Consider the following 22,635-nt stretch of genomic DNA (forward strand, 5'->3'; position numbering starts at 1 on the left):
ACAATTCTGGTAAAAAATAATTTAGTCATTTCCTTAACTTGTGATATGATAGTTTTGGGATTTTTCATTAATATTTCTCATTTAGCTTTATAAGACATCTAGATTTTCTAATGTGTGGCTAGTGTACACTGAGAACCAGTGGGCTGAAGTTTAAAATGTAGGACTGTAGCCTCAGTTATAAAATCAACTGATATTGACTATAAAGACTGAGAGTAGTATTTGTGTCCTTACATTTAAAATGAATCTAATTTGTCTTGCCCATTGCTTTAAAATCCTTGTTCAGAATATATCATACATGTTCAAAATCTATCATAATAAACTGTTTGTTCTTAGAGACTAAAAAGTGGCATACCAGTAGAGTCAAAAGGAAAAACTGTAATTTTACAAAGTTAAAAGATTATATAATTTGTTCATTTAATGTTTTTTTTTATTTCAATAGGTTTTTGGGGAATAGATGGTGTTCAGTTACATGAATAAGTTCTTTAGTGGTAGTTTCTGAGATTGTGGTGCACACATCACCTGAACAGTGTACACTGTACCAAATGTGTCTTTTATCCTTCACCATGCCCCACCCTTTCCCCCAAGTCCCCAAAGTCCAATGTATCATTCTTAAGCCTTTGCATCTTCATAGCTTAGGTCCCACATGAGTGACAGCATACAATGTTTGGTTTTCCATCCCTGAGTTATATCACTTAGGATAATAGTCTCCAGTTCCATCTAGGTTGCTGCAAATGCCATTATTTAGTTCCTTTTTATGGCTGAGTAGTATTCCATGGTGTATATCTATATACCACATTTTCTTTGGCTACTCATTGATTGATAGGCATTTGGGCTGGATCTATATTTTTGCAGTTGCAAATTGTGCTGCTATAAACATGCATATGCAAGTATCTTTTTCGAATAATGACTTCTTTTCCTCTGGGTAGATACCTCGCAGTGGAATTGCTGGATCAAATGGTAGGTCTTCTTTTACTCTTTAAGGAATCTCCACACTGTTTTCCATAGTGATTATACTAGTTTACATTCCCACCAACACTGTAAGTGTTTTCATTTCACCACATTCACACCAACATCTATTTTGATTTTTTGAATCAAAAAATTCAAAAAATTTTTTGGCCATTCATTTAGGAGTGAGGTGGTATCACAGTGTGGTTTTGGTTTGCATGTTCCTGATCATTAGTAATGTTGAACATTTTTTTCATATGCTTCTCGGCTATTTGTATATCTTTTAAGAATTGTCTATTCATGTCCTTAGCTCACTTTTTGATGGGATTGTTTTTTTCTTACTGATTTCTTTGTAGATTTAGGATATTAGACCTTTGGTGGGTATATAGATGGTGAAGATTTTCTCCCACTCTGTGAGTTGTCTGTTAACTCTGCTGATTATTTCTCTTGCTGTGCAGAAGTTTTGTTGTTTAATTAAGTCCCATCTATTTACCTTTGTTTTTGTTGCTTTGGGGTTCTTAGTCATGAAGTCTTTGCCTAAGCCAATGTCTAGAAGTGTTTTTTTGACGTTGTCTTGTAGAATCTTTATGGTTTCAGGTCTTAGATTTAAGTCTTTGATCCATCTTGAGTTGATTTTTGTATAAGGTAAGAGATGGGGATCTACTTTTTTTTTTTTTTTTTTTTGAGACGGAGTCTTGCTGTGTCGCCCAGGCTCCAGTGCAGTGGCCGGATCTCAGCTCACTGCAAGCTCCGCCTCCCGGGTTCCCGCCATTCTCCCGCCTCAGCCTCCGAGTAGCTGGGACTACAGGCGCCCGCCACCGCGCCCGGCTAGTTTTTTGTATTTTTAGTAGAGACGGGGTTTCACCGTGTTAGCCAGGAGGGTCTCGATCTCCTGACCTCGTGATCCGCCCGCCTCGGCCTCCCAAAGTGCTGGGATTACAGGCTTGAGCCACCGCGCCCGGCCGGGGATCCACTTTTATTCTTCTACATGTGGCTTGCCAATTATCCCAGCACCATTTGTTGAGTAGGGTGTCCTTTCTCCACTTTGTTTTTGTTTGCTTTGTCAAAGATCAGCTGGCTATAAGTATTTGGGTTTATTTCTGGGTTCTCTATTCTGTTCCATTGGTCTGTATACTTCTTTTTATACCAGTACCACGCTGTTTTGGTGACTGTGGCCTCATAGTATAGTTTGAAGTCAGGTAATGTGATGCCTCCAAATTTGTTCTTTTTGTTAGTCTTGCTTTGGCTGTGCAGGCTCTCTATTGGTTCCATATGAATTTTAGGATTGCTTTTTCTAATTCTATGAAGAATGATGATGGTATTTTGATGGAAATTGCATTGAATCTGTAGATTACTTTTGGCAATATGGTCATTTTCACTACGTTGATTCTGCCCATTCATGAACATGGATGTGTTTCCATTTGTTTGTGTTATCTATGATTTCTTCCTGAAGTGTTTTATAGTGTTCCTTGTTGAGGTCTTTTACATCCTTGGTTAGGCATATTCCTGAGTATCTTATTTTTTGCAGGTATTATGAAAGGGGTTGAATATCAGCTTAGTCACTCTTGGTGCATAGGAGAGCTACTAATTTGTGTACATTAATTTTGTATCCTGAAACGTTGCTGAATTCATATATCAGTTCTAGGAGCTTTCTAGATGAGTCTTTAGAGTTTTCTAGATATGCAATCATATCATCAGCAAACAGTGACAGTTTGACTCCCTCTTTACTAGATTTGGATGCCCTTTATTTTTTCCTCTTGGCTGATTGCTCTGGCTAGGACTTCCAGTACTATATTGAATAGAAGTGGTGAAAGTGGGCATCCTTGTCGTGTTCCAGTTCTCAGGGGGAGTACTTTCAACTTTTCCTCATCCAGTACAATATTGGCCGTGGGTTTGTAGTAGATGGCTTTTTATTACCTTAAGGGATGTCCTTTGTATGCCAATTTGGCTGAGGATTTTAATGAGAAAGGGATGCTGAATTTTTTCAAATGCTTTTTCTGAGTCTATTGAGATGATCATGTGATTTTTTTTAAAACAAAATCTGTGTATTTTAAACATTCTGTATATGTATTATTGATGTGTGTATGGTTTTTTTTTGAGACAGAGTCTCACTCTTGTCACCCAGCCTGGAGTGCAGTGCCGCCATCTTGGCTCACTACAACCTCCACCTCTGAGGTTCAAGCGATTCTGCCTTGGCTTTCCAAGTAGCTGGGACTACAGGTATGTGCCACCATGCCTGTAACTTTTTGTATTTTTAGTAGAGACAGGCTTTCATCATGTGGGCCAGGCTGGTCTCAAACTCCTGATCTCGGGTGATCTGCCCACCTCAGCCTCCCCAAGTGCTGGGATTACAGGCGTGAGCCACCGCGACCGACCTGATGTGCGTATGTTAAACCATCCCTGTGTCACTGGTATAGAACCCATTTGATCATGGTGGATTATCTTTTTATAATGCTGTTGGATTCAGTTTCCTAGTGTTTTGTTGAGGATTTTTGCATCTATGTTCATCAGGGATATTAGACTGTAGTTTTTTGTTTTTTGGTTTTTGGGTTTTTTTTTTTGTTATGTTCTTCTCTGGTTTTGGTAATAGAGTGATACTGGCTTCAGAGAATGATTTAGGGAGGATTCCTTCTTTCTCTTTCTTTTGGAATAATATCGGTAGGATTGGTACCAGTTCTCCTTTGAATATCTGGTAGAATTCAGCTGTGAATCTGTCTGGTCCTGGACTATTTTTGCTGGCAATTTTTAAATTACCATTTCAATCTCACTTTTTGGTTTTGGTCTGTTCAGGGATTCTGTATCTTCCTGGTTTAATCTAGGAGGGTTGTGTATTTCCAGGAACTTACCCATCTGCTCTAGGTCTTCTAGTTCATATGCATAAAGGTGTTCATAATAGCCTCGAATGATCTATTGTATTTCTGTGGTATCAATTGTAATATCTCATTTCATTTCTAATTGAGCTTGTTTTCTTCGTTAACCTCACTAGTAGTCTATCCATTTTATTTATCTTTTCAAAGAACCAGCTTATTGTTTCATTTATCTTTTGTATTTTTTGTTGTTTCATTTAGTTCTGCTCTGATATTGGTTATTTCTCTGCTGGGTTTGGGTTTGGTTTGTTCTTGTTTCTCCAGTTCTGTGAGATGTGACCTTATATTTTCTATTTGTGCTGTTTCAGACTTTTTGATGTAAGCATTTAATGTATGAACTTTCCTCTTAGCACCACTTTTGCTATATCTCTGAAGTTTTAATAGGTTGTGTCACTATTATCGTTCAGTTCAAAGAATTTTTAAATTTCTATCTTGATTTCATTGTTGACCCAGTGGTCATTCAGGAGCAGGTTATTTAATATCCATGTATTTGCATGGTTTTGAAGGTTCTTTTTGGAATTGATTTCCAGTTTTATTTCACTGTGGTCTGAGAGAGTCCTTGATATAATTTCAGTTTTCTTAAATTTACTGTGACTTGTTTTGTGGCCTATCATATGGTCTGTCTTGGAGAATGTTCCATGTATTGATGAATAGAATGTATATTCTGCAGTTGTTGGGTAGAAGGTTGTATAAAATATTAAGTTCATTTGATGTACAGTAGTTTAAGTCCATTGTTTCTTTGTTGACTTTGTCTTGATGACCCGTCTAGTGCTGTCAGTGATGTATTGAAGTCCAATCCCCCACTATTATTGTGTTGCTGTCTATCTCCTTTTTTAGGTCTAGTGGTAATTGTTTCATGAATCTTGGAGCACCAGTGTTAGGTGCATATATATTTAGGATTGTGATTTTTCCTGCTGGACTAGTCCTTTTATTATATAATGTCCTTTTTTTGTCTTTAACTGCTCTTGCTTTAAAGTTTGTTTTGTGTGATATAAGAATAACTATTCCTGCCCACTTTTGGTGTCCATTTGCATGGAATATCTTTTCCTACCCCTTTAAGTTTATATGAGTCCTTATGTATTAGGTAAATCTCCTGAAGACAGCAGAAACTTGGTTGGTGAATTCTTACTCATTCTGCCAGTCTGTATGTTTTAAGTGAAGCATTTAGGTCATTTACATTGAATGTTAGTATTGAGATGTGAGGTACTATTCTATTCATTGTGCTGTTTATTGCCCGAATACCTTTTTTTCTTTTTTTTTTTTTTTTTTTTTTTTTTGCATTGTGATGTTGTTATATAGGTCCTATAAGAGTTACGCTCTAAGGAAGTTCTGTTGGTATATTTTGAGTATTTGTTTCAAGACTTAGGGCTCCTTTTAGCAGTTCATGAGTGTTGGCTTGGTAGTGGCAAATTCTCTCAGCATTTGTCTGAAAAAGACTGTGTCTTTCCTTCATTTATGAAGCTTAGTTTCACCGGATACAAAATTCTTGGCTGATAATTGTTTTAAGGAGGCTGAAGATAGAACCCCAATCTTGTAGGGTTTCTGCTGCTAAGATGATAGGTTTTCCTTTATAGGTTACCTGATGCTTTTGCCTCACAGCTCTTAAGATTCTTTCCTTCATCTTGACTAGATAACCTGATGACTGTGTGCCTATGCAGTGATGTTTTTGCGATAAATTTCCCAGGTGTTCTTTGAGCTTCTTGTATTTGATTGTCTAGATCTCTAGCAAGACTGGGAGAGTTTTCCTTAATTATTCCCTCAAATACATTTTCCAAACTTTTAGATTTCTCTTCTTCCTTGGGAACACCAATTATTTTTAGGGTTGGACATTGAACATAGTCCCAAACTTCTTGGAGGCTTCATTCATTTTTAATTCTTTTTTCTTTGTCTTTGGATCGGTCTAACACAAAAGCCTGTCTTCAAGCTCTGAAGTTCTTCGGCTTGTTCGATTCTATTGTTGATACTTTCCAGTGCAGTTTGCATTTCCCTCAGTGAGTCCTTGACTTCCAGAAGTTGTGATTATATTTTTAATTATGCTATTTCACTACTAACGCTTTCATATCCTGTATCATGTTTTTGATTCTTTTAAGTTAGACTTCATTTTTATCTGGTGCCTCCTTGATTTCAGCTTAATAATTGACCTTCTGAATTCTTCTGGCAATTCGGAGACTTCATCTTGGTTTGGATCCATTGCTGATGAGCTGGTATGATCTTTTGCATGTGTTATAGAACCTTGTTTTGTCATATTACCAGAACCGTTTTTCTAGTTCCATCTCATTTGGGTAGACTATGTCAAATGATTCAAGTGATTCTCCTGCCTGGAGGGAAGAGCTGGGATTCAAGGGCTACTGTACAGATACTTTTGTCCCATGGTGTGGTCCCTTGATGTGGTGTTCTCCTCCTTCCCCTAGGAATGGGGCTTCCTGAGAGCTGAACCGTAGTGATTGTTTTTGCTCTTCTGAGTCTAGCCACCCAGTAGAGCTACTCAGCTCCTGGGTGGCACTGGGGAGTGTCTGCAAACTGTGTGATTTTATGATGTGATTCATCTTCAGGTCTTGCAGCCATGGATACCAGCACCTGCTCTGATAGCAGGGGTGTGAAGTGGACTCAGTGAGAGTCCTCAGTTGGGTTTTTGTTTAGTGTGCTGGTTTTGTGTTGGTTGGCCTCCAGCCAGGAGGTGGCACTTTTAAGAGCACATCAACTGTGGTCCTTTAGGGAGGATGCAAACTTGCTTTAGGGACACCTGGTTAAGTATGGTTTCTTGGGCAGTGGGCAGAGCCATAGAGCTCCTAAGATTATGACCTTTGTCTTCAGCTCCCAGAGTGGGTAGAGAAAGACCACAGGTGGGAGTCAGGGATAGGTGTGTCTGAGCTCAGCCTCTCCTTGGGTGGGGCTTGCTGCGGCTGCTGTGGGGGATGGGGGTGTGGTTCCCAGCCCAATGAAGTTGTATCTCCAGGTGGATTATGACTGCCTCTGCTGAACCATACAGGTTGCCACGGAAGTTGGAGAAAACTGGCAGTCATGGGCCTGATCCAGCTCCCATACAGCCCACAGTCCTAAAGGCTGGTCTGACTCCCACCATCCCCCAACAGCACTGAGTCTTTTTCCAGGCAGCTGATGGCCAGAGCTGAGAACTTACCCAAGCCCATGAGCCTCCATGTTGAGAAGGCAAGCATACTCACAGTTTTTCAGCATTTCAGATAGTCTGCAGTGATGATCCAGTTCCTTCAAAGGGTCTCTCAGCTTTTCTGGTATGTTCCTGCAGTAGTTCTTGGAGCAAAAGTTTGTGTTGTGAGTCTCCATGTCTGATTGGGAGCTGCAAGCTAGTCCTGCCTCCTATCTGCCATCTTCCCAACATTTTTTGTTGTGCTTCGAAATATTGTTATTTAAAGTGTATTCTTTATAAGTTTTAGAAATTTCTTTCACTCTGTGAATGGATTTGTGACTCTCCATGAGTTTTGATACGGATATGAAAATTGTTACTGTACTGTGCCACTTTAAGCCCCGAACCGATTATATATGAAATAGATCTTATGAATCAAATTCTCTCTGCTTAGTGTACATTTTAGACAGCTATTGTGTGATATAAGTTGGTCTTAATATTTAAGTTACAAACACTCTGAAAAGATTTGTTGGAAAATGTACCAACAAGTTTTTACAAGTGAATCTTTAAAGATAGATTCTCAATTAATGCTAAGAAAGTGCTGTTACCTTGCTTGACTTAATGGCATAAGTAATATACCTTTTTTTTTAAAAAAGTGTGTAGGCCGGGCGCAGTGGCTCACACCTGTAATCCCAGCACTTTGGCAGGTGGAGGCAGGCAGATCACAAGGTCAAGAAATTGAGACCATCCTGGCCAACATGGTGAAACCCTATCTCTACTAAAAATACAAAAATTAGCTGGGTATTGTGGTGCGTGCCTGTAGTCCCAGCTACTTGGGAGGCTGAGGCAGGAGAATCACTTGAACCCCGGAGGCGGAGGTTGCAGTGAGCCGAGATCGTGCTACTGCACTCCAGCCTGGCGACAGAGCAAGACTCCATCTCAGAAAGAAAAAAAGTGTGTGCAATGAGGGAACATTGAACTAGACTTAGACTTCCTAAGTTGCAATTCAGAATGCTAATATTTAATCATCACCATTTCTTTAAGCAAATTCTTCTCTCTGCATGTATATGTGTGTGTCAGTCTCACAATCCATCCTCAAGGTGAATAGTAATTTATCAATATCTGTCAAAAGCCCCATTCATTAAAAAATTATTGAGTACCTACTATATACTAGGCATTTACTGTCCACAAGGAGGAAACGTAGTAAAATCCAGTTAGGATACACTGTAAGACATGCCACAATAGTTAGATTCAGTGGTTGTATTTTAGGTCTTTTCCTCACCCTTGGTGTACCTGGTAATAGTGTTTAACGTGGTAACATTTTTTTTTCTCATTTGTGAGACGTGATAACCATGACACAGATTTTATTGCTGCTTGCTTTTGATTACAGAAGGGTAATGGAAGTGCAGTAACTCTTTAGATTTAAAGCCCTGCTCTTACCTAATGTAAAGAATGATCACACTGGTGCTGGGAACTACTTTGTGTGAAAGATCATCATTAAAGGATTTAATAGGACTTTAAAGAGTAGGCTGCACTTTTTCCAGTGGTTGGATGCTTCATAGTTAAATGAGGAAAATTGAGATGTAAATTATATTTTTATAAGTGACAGCTCAGGATGCTTCATAGGTTAGCTGTTACGAGAAGAGTGAAAGATGAGCTTACACTTAGTGATACACAAGTTTAGGATAAGGAACCTTTTGAAAATTATTTTTAAGTGAACAATACTCTTGATAATGTAACATGAAGTATAGAGTTAACTATGGAAAACCAATTTATATGGACTTGTGCAATAATAGCTGTTGTATTTAAAAATGATTTGTTATCTGAATACTACTGGAAAAAGTGAGTTGTAAGATACTTCTAAAGATGACTTATGTCACTGGTTTTGCTAAAGGAACACAATATTATCATTTATTCCTTTGAATCTTTAAATCCTATTAAATATTTTAATAAAATGCTTTTACTTTGTTTCTCAGACTGATTTGTCCAAAGAAAGAAAAAAGCTGTATAATCATTCCTATAGTGGTGGTTAATATTTTTTGAACCCAGATCACTATTATTGTAATACATGCTTTGCTTTTCTTCTCATATTTGGTAATAACATAATTTTTAGTATAGAGATACTAAAGAGTTTATGCCTTGCAAACAATTCTCAATAACACATGAGTTAAAAAGCTATGTTATAGACAATTCGGAGGAGGGGGGTGGAATGGAAGGAAGAGATGAAAAGCACTGTGACTCTGAAACACAAATAGGTAATTTGCTTTGAATTGTATTGTATTTTTATTGCATCAAATTTGTTGAATAAGTTTGTATTTTAATTTATTGAATTTTTGAACATTTACTAGCTTAATCTGGATAGGAAGCCAGCTTTCATTCACAGTTCATTGCAAATAGGTGCCACGTAGTTTCTAAGCCCCAGTTTCCTGGTATATGAAATTTCTAGTATATGAATACAAGGCTTAGTTTAGCTATTCTCTAAGATGTCTTCTTCTAAGTCCTAAGCATACATAATTTATATTTCAAAAGCCCAGTTTACTCAGGAATTAGAATAAAAAAAATTCGAGCTTTGCAATTTAGGGATGGGATGTACTATACCTTCACATTATTGAAAGTCTGAACATTTAAATTTGTAATCCTAATGTTCAGTTTTCTGAGACATCATCCACATTGAAATTGCCCAGTAATTTAAATAATTTACATCTATGTTATGGAAAACAAAAATTTGGAAATTAGATTTCTGAGATTTGACCAGTGTTCTTGGCTGGTTCCTCTAGCTAGTTACTCTGGCAGTATAGGAATTTTCTGTGATCTGATGAGCTGATTAGCACATGGTCCTGTTTTCCGTCTTTATAACAATACGATAAAACTAAGTGGATAAAACTGTTTTGTTTCATTTTAGTGTGGATTTCCTCAAAATTTTTCAAAATTATGAACATAGTATTTCTGAGGTCTTACTATATAATTTGTGTGTGTGTGTGTATATACCATAAGAAATTACATATTTTAAGTTGTATCATCTAATATGATTCAGCAACAGTAATAAAGATATGACCTAGTTTCAGTTCTTATATTTAGAAAATGAAAATCTTTCAAATTGTAACTAACTTCATAGCTGTAATTCCTTTGTGAGTCACTTCTTTTGCTGATCTTTGTTCTACACTTCTGTAGCTGAACAGTACAGTCCACGTGGTAGCTACTAGCCAAATTTAGCTACTGAGCAGTTTAAATGTGGCTAGTCTGAGTTGAGATGTAACTGTAAGGGTAGAAAACAAACACTTGGATTTTGAAGCTATATTGTGAAGATGATAATACAGAATGTTTTGTTAATTTATTGATTTGCATGTCAGAGTGCTATATATTGAATTGAATAAAATATTACTAAAATTAATTTTTCACCTGTTATTTTTTATGTGGCTATTAGTAAATTTAAATTACACATGTGGCTCACATTGATGGCTCACACATTTCCCTTGGACCTCTTCTAGAGGGCGTTTATATTTTATATAAGGTGTCATTTAGAATGACACATATTCTTTTAATTTCTTTTCATTCTTATATTCAAAAGTTAGAAAGTAGTCTAAAGCTATTTATATGTTCCAACAGTTAAGTGACATCTGTTTTATACAGTGTAGATGGACACATAATGGAAGTTATGTTTCACCATCACTTGACCACTTTTTGTAATGTTGAATTATATTGGTGTGCCCTAGAAGAGAGGGAATAAGGAAAAAAGAAACAAATCAAGAATGAAAAAGGAAACATGCTCCTGGACTATAGGAAATGCCATTAACAAAGACCACAGTACTGATATTCAGGAATTACATATTATGATTTAGAATTATACCATATGGTTTTCTTTAATAATAGCTATTATCAAACACATAATATGTTCCTATATGGTTTTCTTCGATAATAGCTGATTTTGAAAACCAATGATAAAAAGTTGTGTTTAGTGATTTTTCAGCCTGAAGGACAAAAACTTATACCAATAGAATATCACTTAGTTTCTATTTTTTTCTCTTACACAGTATTGTCATTTGTGAAAGAAGGAGTGAAAGTTTTCACATCATAAACTTCTAGGACACAGGGAAGTTCTGTTAGCTCCTGTATGATGCCAATGAGAATAATCTTATTTTGCCTAAAAAGTGATTGTCTCTTTTCCCCATCCCACCCCCATTTCCATGTTTATTTGTTTTGTTTTGTTTTTTCTGAAAAGACATATTTAATGTCCTGCCTAGGTTTATTTTCTATTTATTCACAAAATAAAGAATAACTGTTATGTTTTGTATTTGAAATTGTAAGGTACATTTCTTTTTTCTTTTATTTTTAATTTAACTCTTTGTTTTACAGATGAGGGCAGAAGTGCAGTTGACCAAGCAGGTGGTGCACAGATTGTAATTGACCATTTAAGGTCACTGTGCAGTTTAACAGATCCCGACAATGAGAAGCTCTTGACTGTCTTTTGTGGCATGCTGATGAACTATAGCAATGAGAATGGTAAACAAAACTGAAAACTTGCTTTATCTCTGGGGGAAAAATTAAAAATTATCTTTACTATAGTGCAAAACAAAAATATTTGAAAAATCATGAACAAATTATTCATAAGTGGCATATAAAATTAATAATTAGCCAACATTAAATTTCATGTTTCAAAAATGTAAAATGGTTAATTTACTAACTGGGACTAATTTTTGAAGGGCTGCCAGTGTTGATCATTATCAAAAACAAAAACTCCACAGCCATATAGTATGATTTAAGCATTCTTACTATGAACATTTTAAAAATAAACAATATTAAAATAGTTTTGTTCATTATATATATACCAGTAGCTTTAAAATATGAACACTGTTTGCAAAAGTAAAATTATTTTATCTAGATGCTAGGTTTACTTTGAATAATTTTTTAAAACTCGAATAAAATCTGGCTTTAGAAATAAGTTCAGAGCAATTGCAGAGATCTCATTTTAGAAATTTAATAAATTATTGTAAACAGCAGTTTCTTTTCTCTGTAAAACATTTTTAGACCCTAGCAAAAAGCGACATGTCAATAATTTTCAGACAACCTATATGGTTAATTAAATGAATATAAATCTGTGATATTAAGACTTACCAATACATTGGTGTCACAGAATATCCATTTGTTTGTTTATCATCTTATATGAATCACTGTGTGGATCAGACATTCTAATTTTGTTATGTTCCTGGTATGTAACGCAAATAAGGTCTTTCTGTGGTTTGTTTCATAATGGCGTTTTAAGTTGTTATATTTTGGCAGAGACGTATTTTATTTGTATATTAGACATGCAGTATTATTCTTTACTTTCATGTGTTCTAGAAACACATGGCCCTTTTGCCATATTTTTTTTTCCACATTTGATAGTTGTGGGTCCAAAGAAATATTCTCAATAATTAAAAAAAAAGATAAACCTTGACAATAAATGGCTACTGACATTTGGCCCTTGATGTTAGTGACAACAGTGAATGGTAGGGACTGTGGTAAATTGAAGAGCCCTTGTCGTATTGAAAGGGGAAAACCACCACTCTTCTCTAGCCAGTTGTTTCTGTATGACGATTTGGCCAAATACTGCCCAATCTTTTTATTTTGGGGATGGGAGGTGGGGGAGAAAGCTGAAATATCTAGCTTGTTACATGTGAGTTTTAAATGTTGGATTGCATATTTTTAATACTATAGAAGCTAAACAGAAAGTATCTTCAGGTCTCATCCTGTCCAAGGGCTTTCAGTTTTAAGTCTTTGAATTAGGATAATAGCGTTTTTATTGATCAAATGGCTTACCTATTAAACTTGAGCTAATAATAAATGGTAGTCTTCATAGGATCAGTTACATCTAGTTTTCCTGTCTTCTGGTGGAATCAATTTTGAAGAGCAAATGCCCTAAATATAAACATGAGAAACAGAAACGACAGAGCCTGAGAAATCTACAAAATACATACATATTTCCTAAATAATTGAAATTTAACCATAATACACAGGTATCTGAATTGCATTAAGAAATCATTGGTCAGATTTTCATATTGTTTCCTTTGCTTTTAACTACATTTGGGCTTGGACATTTGAGAAAGTAGGAAGAATGCTAAATGGGAAAAGGTTTTAGAAATATAAATGAAAGAAATTTTATGAAGTTATTCCAGTTTTGGAAGTAGTAGAATTAGTCTTGTTATGCATCTAAACTAGCCGTTAGTTCTTTGAGGAAGCTGTTAAAAAAAATCTGTATAGAAGTATTAATATATCAGATGGCTGGTCTTCAAATGCATCACTATTTCCAATCCAAAGCAGTGATTGAGTCCCTATTATAGTGTATCCCAGTGTGTAGAGAAGTGTTATGATTAACAGCATGTGGAGTGCACAGTCTAACTGTATAATATATATGTGTTTTTTAAAGAGTAGGCTTTTTTCTAGAGCTCAGGCATTCCCAAGAAATGACTTAGAGATTTCAGAAAGCTATATTAACTTTTCTCTGAATATTATTGGACAAATGGTCTTTTTCTTCCATTATTTCAAAAGCTGCAGTTTGAATGCAGCTTTTAAAACTTATCGAATAAAAAAGACATAATCTTGAGTATTTTTAAGAAACAAATGCGAAACTTGTAACTATCATCATCTTTCCTCTACTTCCTTTTTACATTTTGTCTGTCATGAGTGTCTTAGTTTGTGAAGTGATTTCTTTTTCTTCTAATGTGCTTTCACTGAAATTATATCCTTTTTGTTTGTTTGGCATAATTATTAAAGCATCTTTATTGTTATGTCCATTATTTGCTTTCTCTTTTCCTTAAAATTTATGTTTGAAGACTTAACTGTTACATCATCTTTACTGACTTCAGATTGTTTGGTATTGATCATGTGTACCTAGATAAGTCCCTGAAACAAAAAATAACAGTCTTTTGAAACTCAGGAGACACTTTCTATTAGCACTAATAAGTGAAGTTTCGTTTTATATGTATTTACTGTGTAGAACATCAGTATACAACACTCTGCTAATTTATGAGTAAAATATTTGAGTGACAAGTAGCTTTTTCTTGCTGTAGCAGAAAAGCTAACTGCCCTTGGACACAATAACTTAAACCTTATCTGTAGTTAGGAAGTTATTGTTCTTTAGCTGTATATATAAAATGTTTTAAATATGCTGATAAAAAAAAAGTACTGAGAGTGTTCACAAAAATCCACCAACACAGTTTCTCTGAAGAGAATATTTTCAAATTATTTATTAGTCCTAAAATTGAAACTTAGAATGTCTTGATTCAGATGCTTTCTGTTCATACAGTAAAACTCAGAGCATATCTACTTTTTAAAGCCATTAAATAGGGAATAAAACAAGTTTCCTGAACACATGCAAGTCATTATATGTTATAAAAATTCTCAGTAAAGTCATTTTTGTACCATTTGCTAAAGCTGTATATGATTCATAATTTATCAGTTTCAAAAGTTTTAAACTAGCTCAAGACTCTACACTTTCAAGCTATGAGCTAGATATATACTTTTGTTTCCCTGTTGGTGAAGCAGTTAAAACTTAATACTCAGGTAAGTGTAGAATAATCTGAATAGCAAAAGTTATAATTGCTTAGCCAACGATGTGTATCAATAATATTGTATAAATAAAATAATATTTAAATAACACAAATAAAACTTTGTTTAGTAAAAATCATTTAAATTCATCCATTTTGGAAAAAATTATACATGTTTTTCACGTGGCGAAAAAGCACTCTTTGATTCTGTGGCTCATGAAAATAGCCTGACTATTTGACAATTATGGCTATAGAAAAGCATGTTGACAATTTGACATTCAGTTTGAGGGAATGTGTTGAACTTGCTATTTTTTTTCCTTCATTTCATTACAACTTTAGTTATTGTATAAACCAAAGAACTCAAACCTTTAATTGTAGGCATTTTAACCTCATTAGTTTCTTAACTTATCTGTTTCCTAGCTTTGGTTACCCAATGCCAAAACATTACAGTAATGACTGAAAATTTTGTTCAGTCATCCAGCTGTTTTCAAATATAACACTGTTTTAGCACATAGGAGTTTGGAAAATATTCATTGATTGACTTTTCTGGATACTTATTGTTGTCTAAAATTTTCATTAGCAAATTCAATACTTGGAAGAGAAACATGTTATTGGAATGCATTTGCTTCATTAAGTAAGTTAGAAGCATTACAAACTCTTTCCCACTATATTAGTTGATGTTCCTTATCTACATATGGTACATGGTGGCAGCAGAAAGGGGCATTGAAAACACACTGGTAGTAACAAGTACCAGATCTGTAATTTAAAATTTCCCATAGGTGATCCACAAACGTGTTGAGTCTGCATATGTACACTTGAATTAATTGCACCTTTGAATAGAAACAAACCAGGGATCTAAAGCAAAGTGCTAAAGACCAAAACACCACCTTGTTGAGGAATCTATTGGTAGTCACCATTGTTGTAAGTAGACGTAATTAATCAATAAATAGCTCATGGAAAGTGTAATTGAGGGTTTAACTCTTTCTCTTAGTCTAGTTGTGCTAGAGACACAGAGAGAAGGAAAATTCTGTTATAACTCTAAAGAAAGTGGTAAACGATAAGCATTAAACACTAAAGTTAATTATTTTACATAAGCTATGCCATAAGAGAGAAAAGTAGAGGCAACTGAAAGATGCCATCAGGAAAGGAAAAAATATCTTCTAAAATTATTAACATATGCAGTCTATGGCTTCTTCATCTGACCTATTTTTATATATACAGGTATGATATGTGTATATATGATTTCTACAAATAGAGCCGATTTTTCTAATATTTGAATTACTCCTTGTTATTGAAAAACTAATTTCTCTTTTTTTGTAGTTGCTGAAATCTCTCTGAGATACCTGCTTGGTAATTCTTATATTTATTTGCTGCATAGGCTGATGATAACTAAGCTATGGTTGAAGGGAGGCCATGTATGTAATTTAGGAAATGTAACACCTGTGGTATATTATTGAAGCATGACAATTGAATTTAAATATTAGGCTCATTATTTAAATTCACTTGTTTAAAAAAGGCCTGTATTTCTTCTCCCCATATTAAAGATGGTTTAATGTGTAATTAACCTTAGCTGCTACTTTCATTTCAGTCAATAGCAACAATTTCTTAGTTCGTGATTAAAAACTAAAAAGCTTGTTGGCCTGAGCTGCATGTTTATCCTTATGTTTCAGTATTACAATGCTTTATTACAGGTGAAAAAGAGCATTTCCTAGATGTTAGATGTTTAGAAAAATGATTGGCTTCACATGAGGGAAGAACTATTTTTAAAGTTTACTTACTATGGTTACAAGCTAATTAATAATGTATATATTTCCTAAATAGTAAAATATTTTTGCCTTACTCTAAGGAAAAAGAACAAAACAAAATTTAAAAGGTAAAATTGTATATTTGCAGTTTATTCTTTTGTATCTTTTTTAAAGTTTTACTCTCTCAGAGATCCTTGTTCTGATACTGTCTTTTTTTCTTAATGAGACTAATTTTCCATCATACTACCTTACATGTAGTTTCTGGGGGTTTTTTTTCCCTCTATTTATGAAGACATGGGAGACATACATTTAAGTTCACATCTTTTGAAGCCCAGTTTGTCACTTTATACTCCAGTGAGTTAAATGAAGTGTGTTGAAGACTTACTGGACAGCTGAAAAGTACTTAGGCTTTTTTATTTTTTCTTTATTATACTGATGTTGTTCTTTATTTACTGTTGTTCTCTTTTTTAAAAATTTCTGAATTTTTGCTGTTTGTCCAACAGCTTTCTAGTCAGTTTGCTGAAGCAGGTTGCTTTCATAAAGTTCTACCACAAGTGTTATTTTAAACAAATTGTTTCACTAAGGAGTAGAGCAGTTAGTTATTCTGGTGCCTCTTGCTAATTCAACCTATTAAATTTTACCAATTAGACCAGGTTAGCTTTTAGTGATAATCTTCCTAGACTATTACTATAATAATGCTGTTACTTAATGAACAGTCTGAGAGCTTGATTTTCAGTAGAGGTGTATCAAATGCACATTTTGGTCTAATTCCACATGGTCAAGTATTGGCATTTATATTCAGCTTCATCTATTAGAGAATGAGCTTATGAATGTAAGAAGCTGAAATTTTATCTCAGAAAAATAAATTATTATAGTTTTTTGTAAGTTTAGTAGCCTAATACTTAAAATTTGACATTATATTACTACAGGAATAATACTTTCTCAGCATTGTTAGCTTCTAGATTGCTCCTGCAATTATGATAGTACATTTAATATCATAATACCACATAGATGCCCACTTAGCTGAGGGCAGTGAAGGGGCAAAATATGTTTGGAGTTCCTCAATCTTTAATATGATTTTCTCATTTTTATTTGCTTTATGTCTGGATTGAAGATTAATCATGGCTGTTAATCAAGTATTATTTTCAGGATTTTTCTCATTGTGAAAATTTGAAGTGGAAAAGTTGGTTTTCTGATTTTGATTTCATCCTTACAGGATGTCTATCACCATTAATTATTGGTGTATTTTAATATAATAATATGCATTTACGTTTCAACTGATAGAATTTCAACATATAAAGCATATACGCAAATTTTCTCTTTACATGAAATGCTTACCTATATTTAAAACTAAATATTCAGATAGTAACAAATCTGAAAGACCAGGTCTTTACTGTAAGTGTTCCTATACTAGTTGAAATATGATGATATGAGGCACATAATCATTGATCATGCACAAAGTTTTAGGTTCCAGAAATGATGTTGAAGTAAGCATTGAGCTGTTTGGCCTTCCAAAAGCTGAGGCTAAAATCAGAGGTAAATAATAGGTTAGAGCCAAATATCTGTATTTGCATGTCTAATTTAGGCCACTTACAAAGTCCATTCAGAGAGGTGCTGAAACCAGAAAAGCATCATGTGCAAATTAACTTTTATAAAGATTATTAATCCTGTTTTAACTATAAGTGAAATCCAACTAACACTGAACTACCTATATTGTTTTATTTACCAAAAAAGTTTTTAAGTCCTACTTGAAAAACTAAAAAGTGAAATGCTTTTGGATATGCAGATGTATCTTGTTAACAGAATTTGTGCCTTGCAAATAACTTCTGTGCAATTTTAAACTGTAAAATTTAAATTATAATAATGCCCCATGGTAACTGGAAAAGATTTTTTTTTAAGCTAATGTATTCTTTTGTAAAAGAAGGGATTTCTATGTTTTTAAGCATATGTTTGCAAGATACACATGTTGGGATATAAATTAATTTGACATTAGCTTAATTTGCTGTACAAAAATTCAAGCTTAAATTTATACTTACTGTAGATGTGATCTTTATCTCAGCAGTGCTGTATGAAAGCAGAGACTGGATTGGTTTCTCTTAATAAATGCTGCTTAAGCAACAGCTGACAGTAGTCCTCTTTAAAAAAAAAAAGACCCCATTTAACTTAAAAGACCGGTTTTTTTCTGAGATGAAAGCGTAGAGTTTTCTTTAATCAGAATAAACATATCTTTAGAATTTTTTTTGTAGCAGTATTCATTGTCACAAAAGTTGATCTGTAGCAAATAATTAACCTGGAGTAAATACAGGGAAAAATTATCTACTAGATTAGGGCATAATCACTCTAGTTGTCATTGTATTGAGAACAGTAAATGAGTAAGTTTCTTAATAATAAAATATTTTTACTATCTCTCTTATGATTTTTGCTTTGGCATTTTTTTGTTGTTGCTTCTGTTTTACATCAATCTCATGCATATAATTTTGCCATTTATATTTAAAACTTTTACAAAAGGGAAATTTTGCCATGTAGAGACAATTTTTATTTTCAGAACCCAGAAAGAACTTTAGAATTACCTTTTCTGGTTTTTTATTGTTAGTGTCTAGGAAGAAATGTATAAATGTATTGTTTTAAACCTCCAATATTGTCAATATTAGTGAATCTTGACTTTTTTTTTTTTTGAAATTTCTATGTATCATTGAAATGTATAATAGGGCTTAAATTAAAGCGATAATCTGGGTGCAAAACACATGCATGTTTGATGTAAAGAAGGCTTTAAAATAATTGAATTTTAAACACATGTAAATAATCTAGTTTTATTTCCTCAATACTAGGTTTAGAATAAAATTCTCCACTTTATAAACATCTGAGTATATAAAGTTTTTAACTACTAATCATCCCCTTGGTAGCCACATTTAAGTCAGTTTACTTTTCAGTGTTAGAGTTAAAACTCGCTTGAACTTGAAGCTCTACTTCACTATTGTATCGTTTCTAATTTTTAATTTTCATATCCTTTTTTGGAAATACAGATAAGTCATTAAGTCAAAGGTAGTTTTCTTCAGTCTTTATTATGCCCAAATCATTTTTAGCCAATTTGTATTAGAACTTTTCATCAGTTTTATTTGCTTGTATGTACTAATGTAGAGACTGTATTTTGAATTGTGTTGTCTTGTTTTGGCAATTTCATTCTTAAGTTCTGTTTACCAAAAAGCTTAATAATCTTACAATATTGTCTATCTATAAGAGCCCTAGGAACAAGGTAAACTGTTATAATCTTCTTAAGAAACTTATTTTTAGTAACTTCAGTTGGGCTACTGGAATTCTCAGCATACTTTTCTGGACCTATAATCTAGTTATACCAATGTTTTAAACATTAAACTTAAAACTCAGGGGGGAAAAGGTTCCTCAACTTGAGATCTTCTCTCCAGATCTCCATTCTTTGGAGTTTCCATGAGTGTGACCTGAAGAACTTGGAACCATTGAAATTCAAATGTAGGTAGGTAAGTGTTCACACCAGCGCATGCGTTGATTGCCTTATATCTCTTTGTATATGCATCTGTATTGCACCCCCTCAGTGCCTTTCTTCCTCTTCCTCCCCATAGATCATGTAGGGCCTGTGTCATTTTGATATTATGTAATTTTGTAAATCTGTATTTGGTCAGTATTTGTCTGTGATGTGTGTCAGGAGCAGTCAAAACAGAGTCTTCAGACATTTATGACATTGTGCTGTCTAAAGACTGTCTTTCACACATAAGTGTTTGCTATGTATGGGCCTGGGTTACGTTTTTGTGAATTGCTGTGTTTGTTGAGCTCTGATAACATTCCCCTGGAGTTGCTGATATTCACTGAGGGAGGCAGAAGTCATAGTCTTGCAATTGCTTCACTTAGTCTCCCTAATGTATCTAGAGAACAAGAACTATTTCTAGTTCTAAGAATTTCTTCCTGTTTGTCTTTCACTTAAAAGTCATACTCTTGATAACATTCGTGATATCATGGATGTCAGCTATTATCCTCTGAAAAACATTTGCAAGCTTTCTTTGGGCAGTAAACAAAAAAGATGCTTAAATGAATCATTTGTTTCTGTCAATAAGAATATCAACTTATCCTACACAAACAGGACCCCTGCTTAATCCTTTTTCAAAAAACAACCACCACCACCTACTGAATTGTAATATCTACATAGTAACTGAAATAGGTAGACTCAATCTGTAATAATCTCTTAGGCTTAAATAGAGTTTCTACTCAAATAAGCAAGATGAGATGTTAGGAGCTTTATTAGTGTAATTTCTCTGAAAATATCAGAGTGCCAAAATCTAGGATTCCTACTAAGCTTTTATCTTATTTTTTTCCTGTTGTCACTTCTGCTAAGCACATCACTGAACTTCAGAATATTTTCCATGTTTCCCACCCACCTCCCAGTCTCTTATAAAAATTTGGTAGTCCTGGCAGGCACGGTGGCTCACACCTGTAATCCCATCACTTTGGGAGGCTGAGCCGGGTGGATCACCTGAGGACAGGAGTTTGAGACCAGCCTGTCCAACATGGTGAAACCCTGTCTCTACTAAAAATACAAAAATTAGCTAGGCGTGGTGGCAGGCGCCTGTAATCCCAGCTACTCGGGAGGCTGAGGCAAGAGAATTGCTTGACCCTGGGAGGCGGAGGTTCCAGTGAGCTGAGATCACGCCACTGCACTCCAGCCTGAGTGACAGAGCAAGACTTGGGCTCAAAAAAACTTTTAAAAATTAGGTAGTCCTTTGACAGCGGTTCTTAAATTTTTGGTCTTATGATTTTAGATGTCTAAATATTATAGAAGACCTATAAGACTTTTGTTTATGTATTTGGGTTATATCTGTCAATATTTACTGAATTAGAAACTTAAATCGAGAAAATATTTAAAATTATTTAGTATTTCATTTTAAAATAACAAACCCATTGTATGTTAACAGAAATAACATTTTTGTGAAAAATATTTTCCGAAAAAAAATTGCTGCAGAGTAGCAGTTTGTTTTACTATCTGTAATGGTGAAGAAAACAATGGCTACGGCCAGGCGTGGTGGCTCATACCTGTAATCCCAGCACTTTGGGAGGCCTAGGCGGGCAGATCACGAGGTCAGGAGATCGAGACCATCCTGGCTAACGGTGAAATCCTGTCTACCAAAAATACAAAAAAAAGTTAGCCAGGCATGGTGGCGGGCACCTGTAGTCCCAGCTACTCCGGAGGGTGAAGCAGGAGAACAGCATGAACTCGGGAGGCGGAGCTTGCAGTGAGCCGAGATCGTGCCACTGCACTCCAGCCTGGGCCACAGAGTGAAACTCCATCTCAAAAAAAAGTAAAGAAAACAATGCCTACTAATACAATTTGGTACCATTGCTGGTGTTCATGCTAAAGTGCCAGCAGTTTTACCTACCATTGCTTTCGAACCATTGGTACCAATGTCAACACAGTGGCAAGAGCAAATAAAATCTTGGCATTTTTATGAAAATAGCTTTGATTGTGTGATCCTCTGAAAGGGTTCCAGGGACACTTTGAGAACCATATTCTAGGATGCCTCTTTGTCCATAAAATGGAAATTTTTATCAACCTGTTCCTGTTAAAGTGTTTTTTTTTTGTTTTTTCTCTCCTCCTCTGGGCCTTCATTATACAAGTAGAATGGCAGGCCTGCAGTGTGAACAAATTTTAGAATTATTTGAGTATGATTGTTTTAGTTAGCATCATAGAAGTAGATATAAAAGAGAGCACCCAGTTGGTCCACAATGAGTTCATCCAATTGGATGGCTATATATTTTTCTCTTTTGTGTGATATGTGTGTTATATGTGAGGATATAATGAATTTGGCTCCTGGGTAGTTATAAAACACATTTTCATGAAGCAACATGATTTTCATGAATTATGGCAGTACCTACAATGTGCCATTTGGCTATGCTAACTTTTTCTCCCAGTCTGCCACAATTTCAAATATTACTGCTTCAATTTGTATGCCAAAGATTGTATTAAGCACTATAACATTTCTTGACTTTTCATCCCTCTTTTACCTGGAACCAAAATTTGTAACATTGTAAAAGCAGTCCAGAAAAGTGATAGATATGCCAAGTTAGCAGAACATGAAGAGCATTATCTTCTAAGTGGTATTCTTCTGTTATCTTCTTCATAAAATGTGTTATTCCTCTGATGTCCCTGGACTGTTGGATTTTTTATAGTTCGTACCAACAGAACTGAGGGGGTGTGTGATGCTTACATATATGCAGACATACAGTGGAGTTTGACTCACATTCAATGCATGCGCTAGTGCTCACGCTTACATACCCGAAATTTAATGATTCATCAGCTCTGCAGTATTTGACAAAGTAATCAAAATGAATACATTTATAAATAAAAATACTGCTAAAGAACAAGGATCTGCAGAGGTGACCCTCTAATAAAGAGCCCTATCTACTGGTAAGTAACCTAAATAATTTCT

The 22,635-nt window shown here is 34.8% G+C and overlaps 1 protein-coding gene across 5 annotated transcripts in view; it reads left to right on the top strand.

The window, feature by feature from the left end:
• RAP1GDS1 (Rap1 GTPase-GDP dissociation stimulator 1) overlaps positions 1–22,635 on the top strand; it is a 181,817-nt gene that overhangs the window by 108,791 nt on the left and 50,391 nt on the right. For 4 of the 5 annotated variants that reach the window (XM_010358639.2, XM_010358644.2, XM_030916306.1 and 1 more), the window contains exon 5: positions 11,269–11,415. The exons of the other annotated variant lie outside the window; for it this stretch is intronic. In XM_010358639.2, the coding sequence (XP_010356941.1) occupies positions 11,269–11,415 (147 nt within the window). The remainder of the gene's footprint in view (positions 1–11,268; positions 11,416–22,635) is intronic. 5 annotated transcript variants of the gene reach the window in all.

The sequence above is a fragment of the Rhinopithecus roxellana genome, chromosome 2 (genome assembly GCF_007565055.1).
Source record: "Rhinopithecus roxellana isolate Shanxi Qingling chromosome 2, ASM756505v1, whole genome shotgun sequence".
In the NCBI taxonomy this organism is placed as follows: Eukaryota; Metazoa; Chordata; class Mammalia; order Primates; family Cercopithecidae; genus Rhinopithecus; species Rhinopithecus roxellana.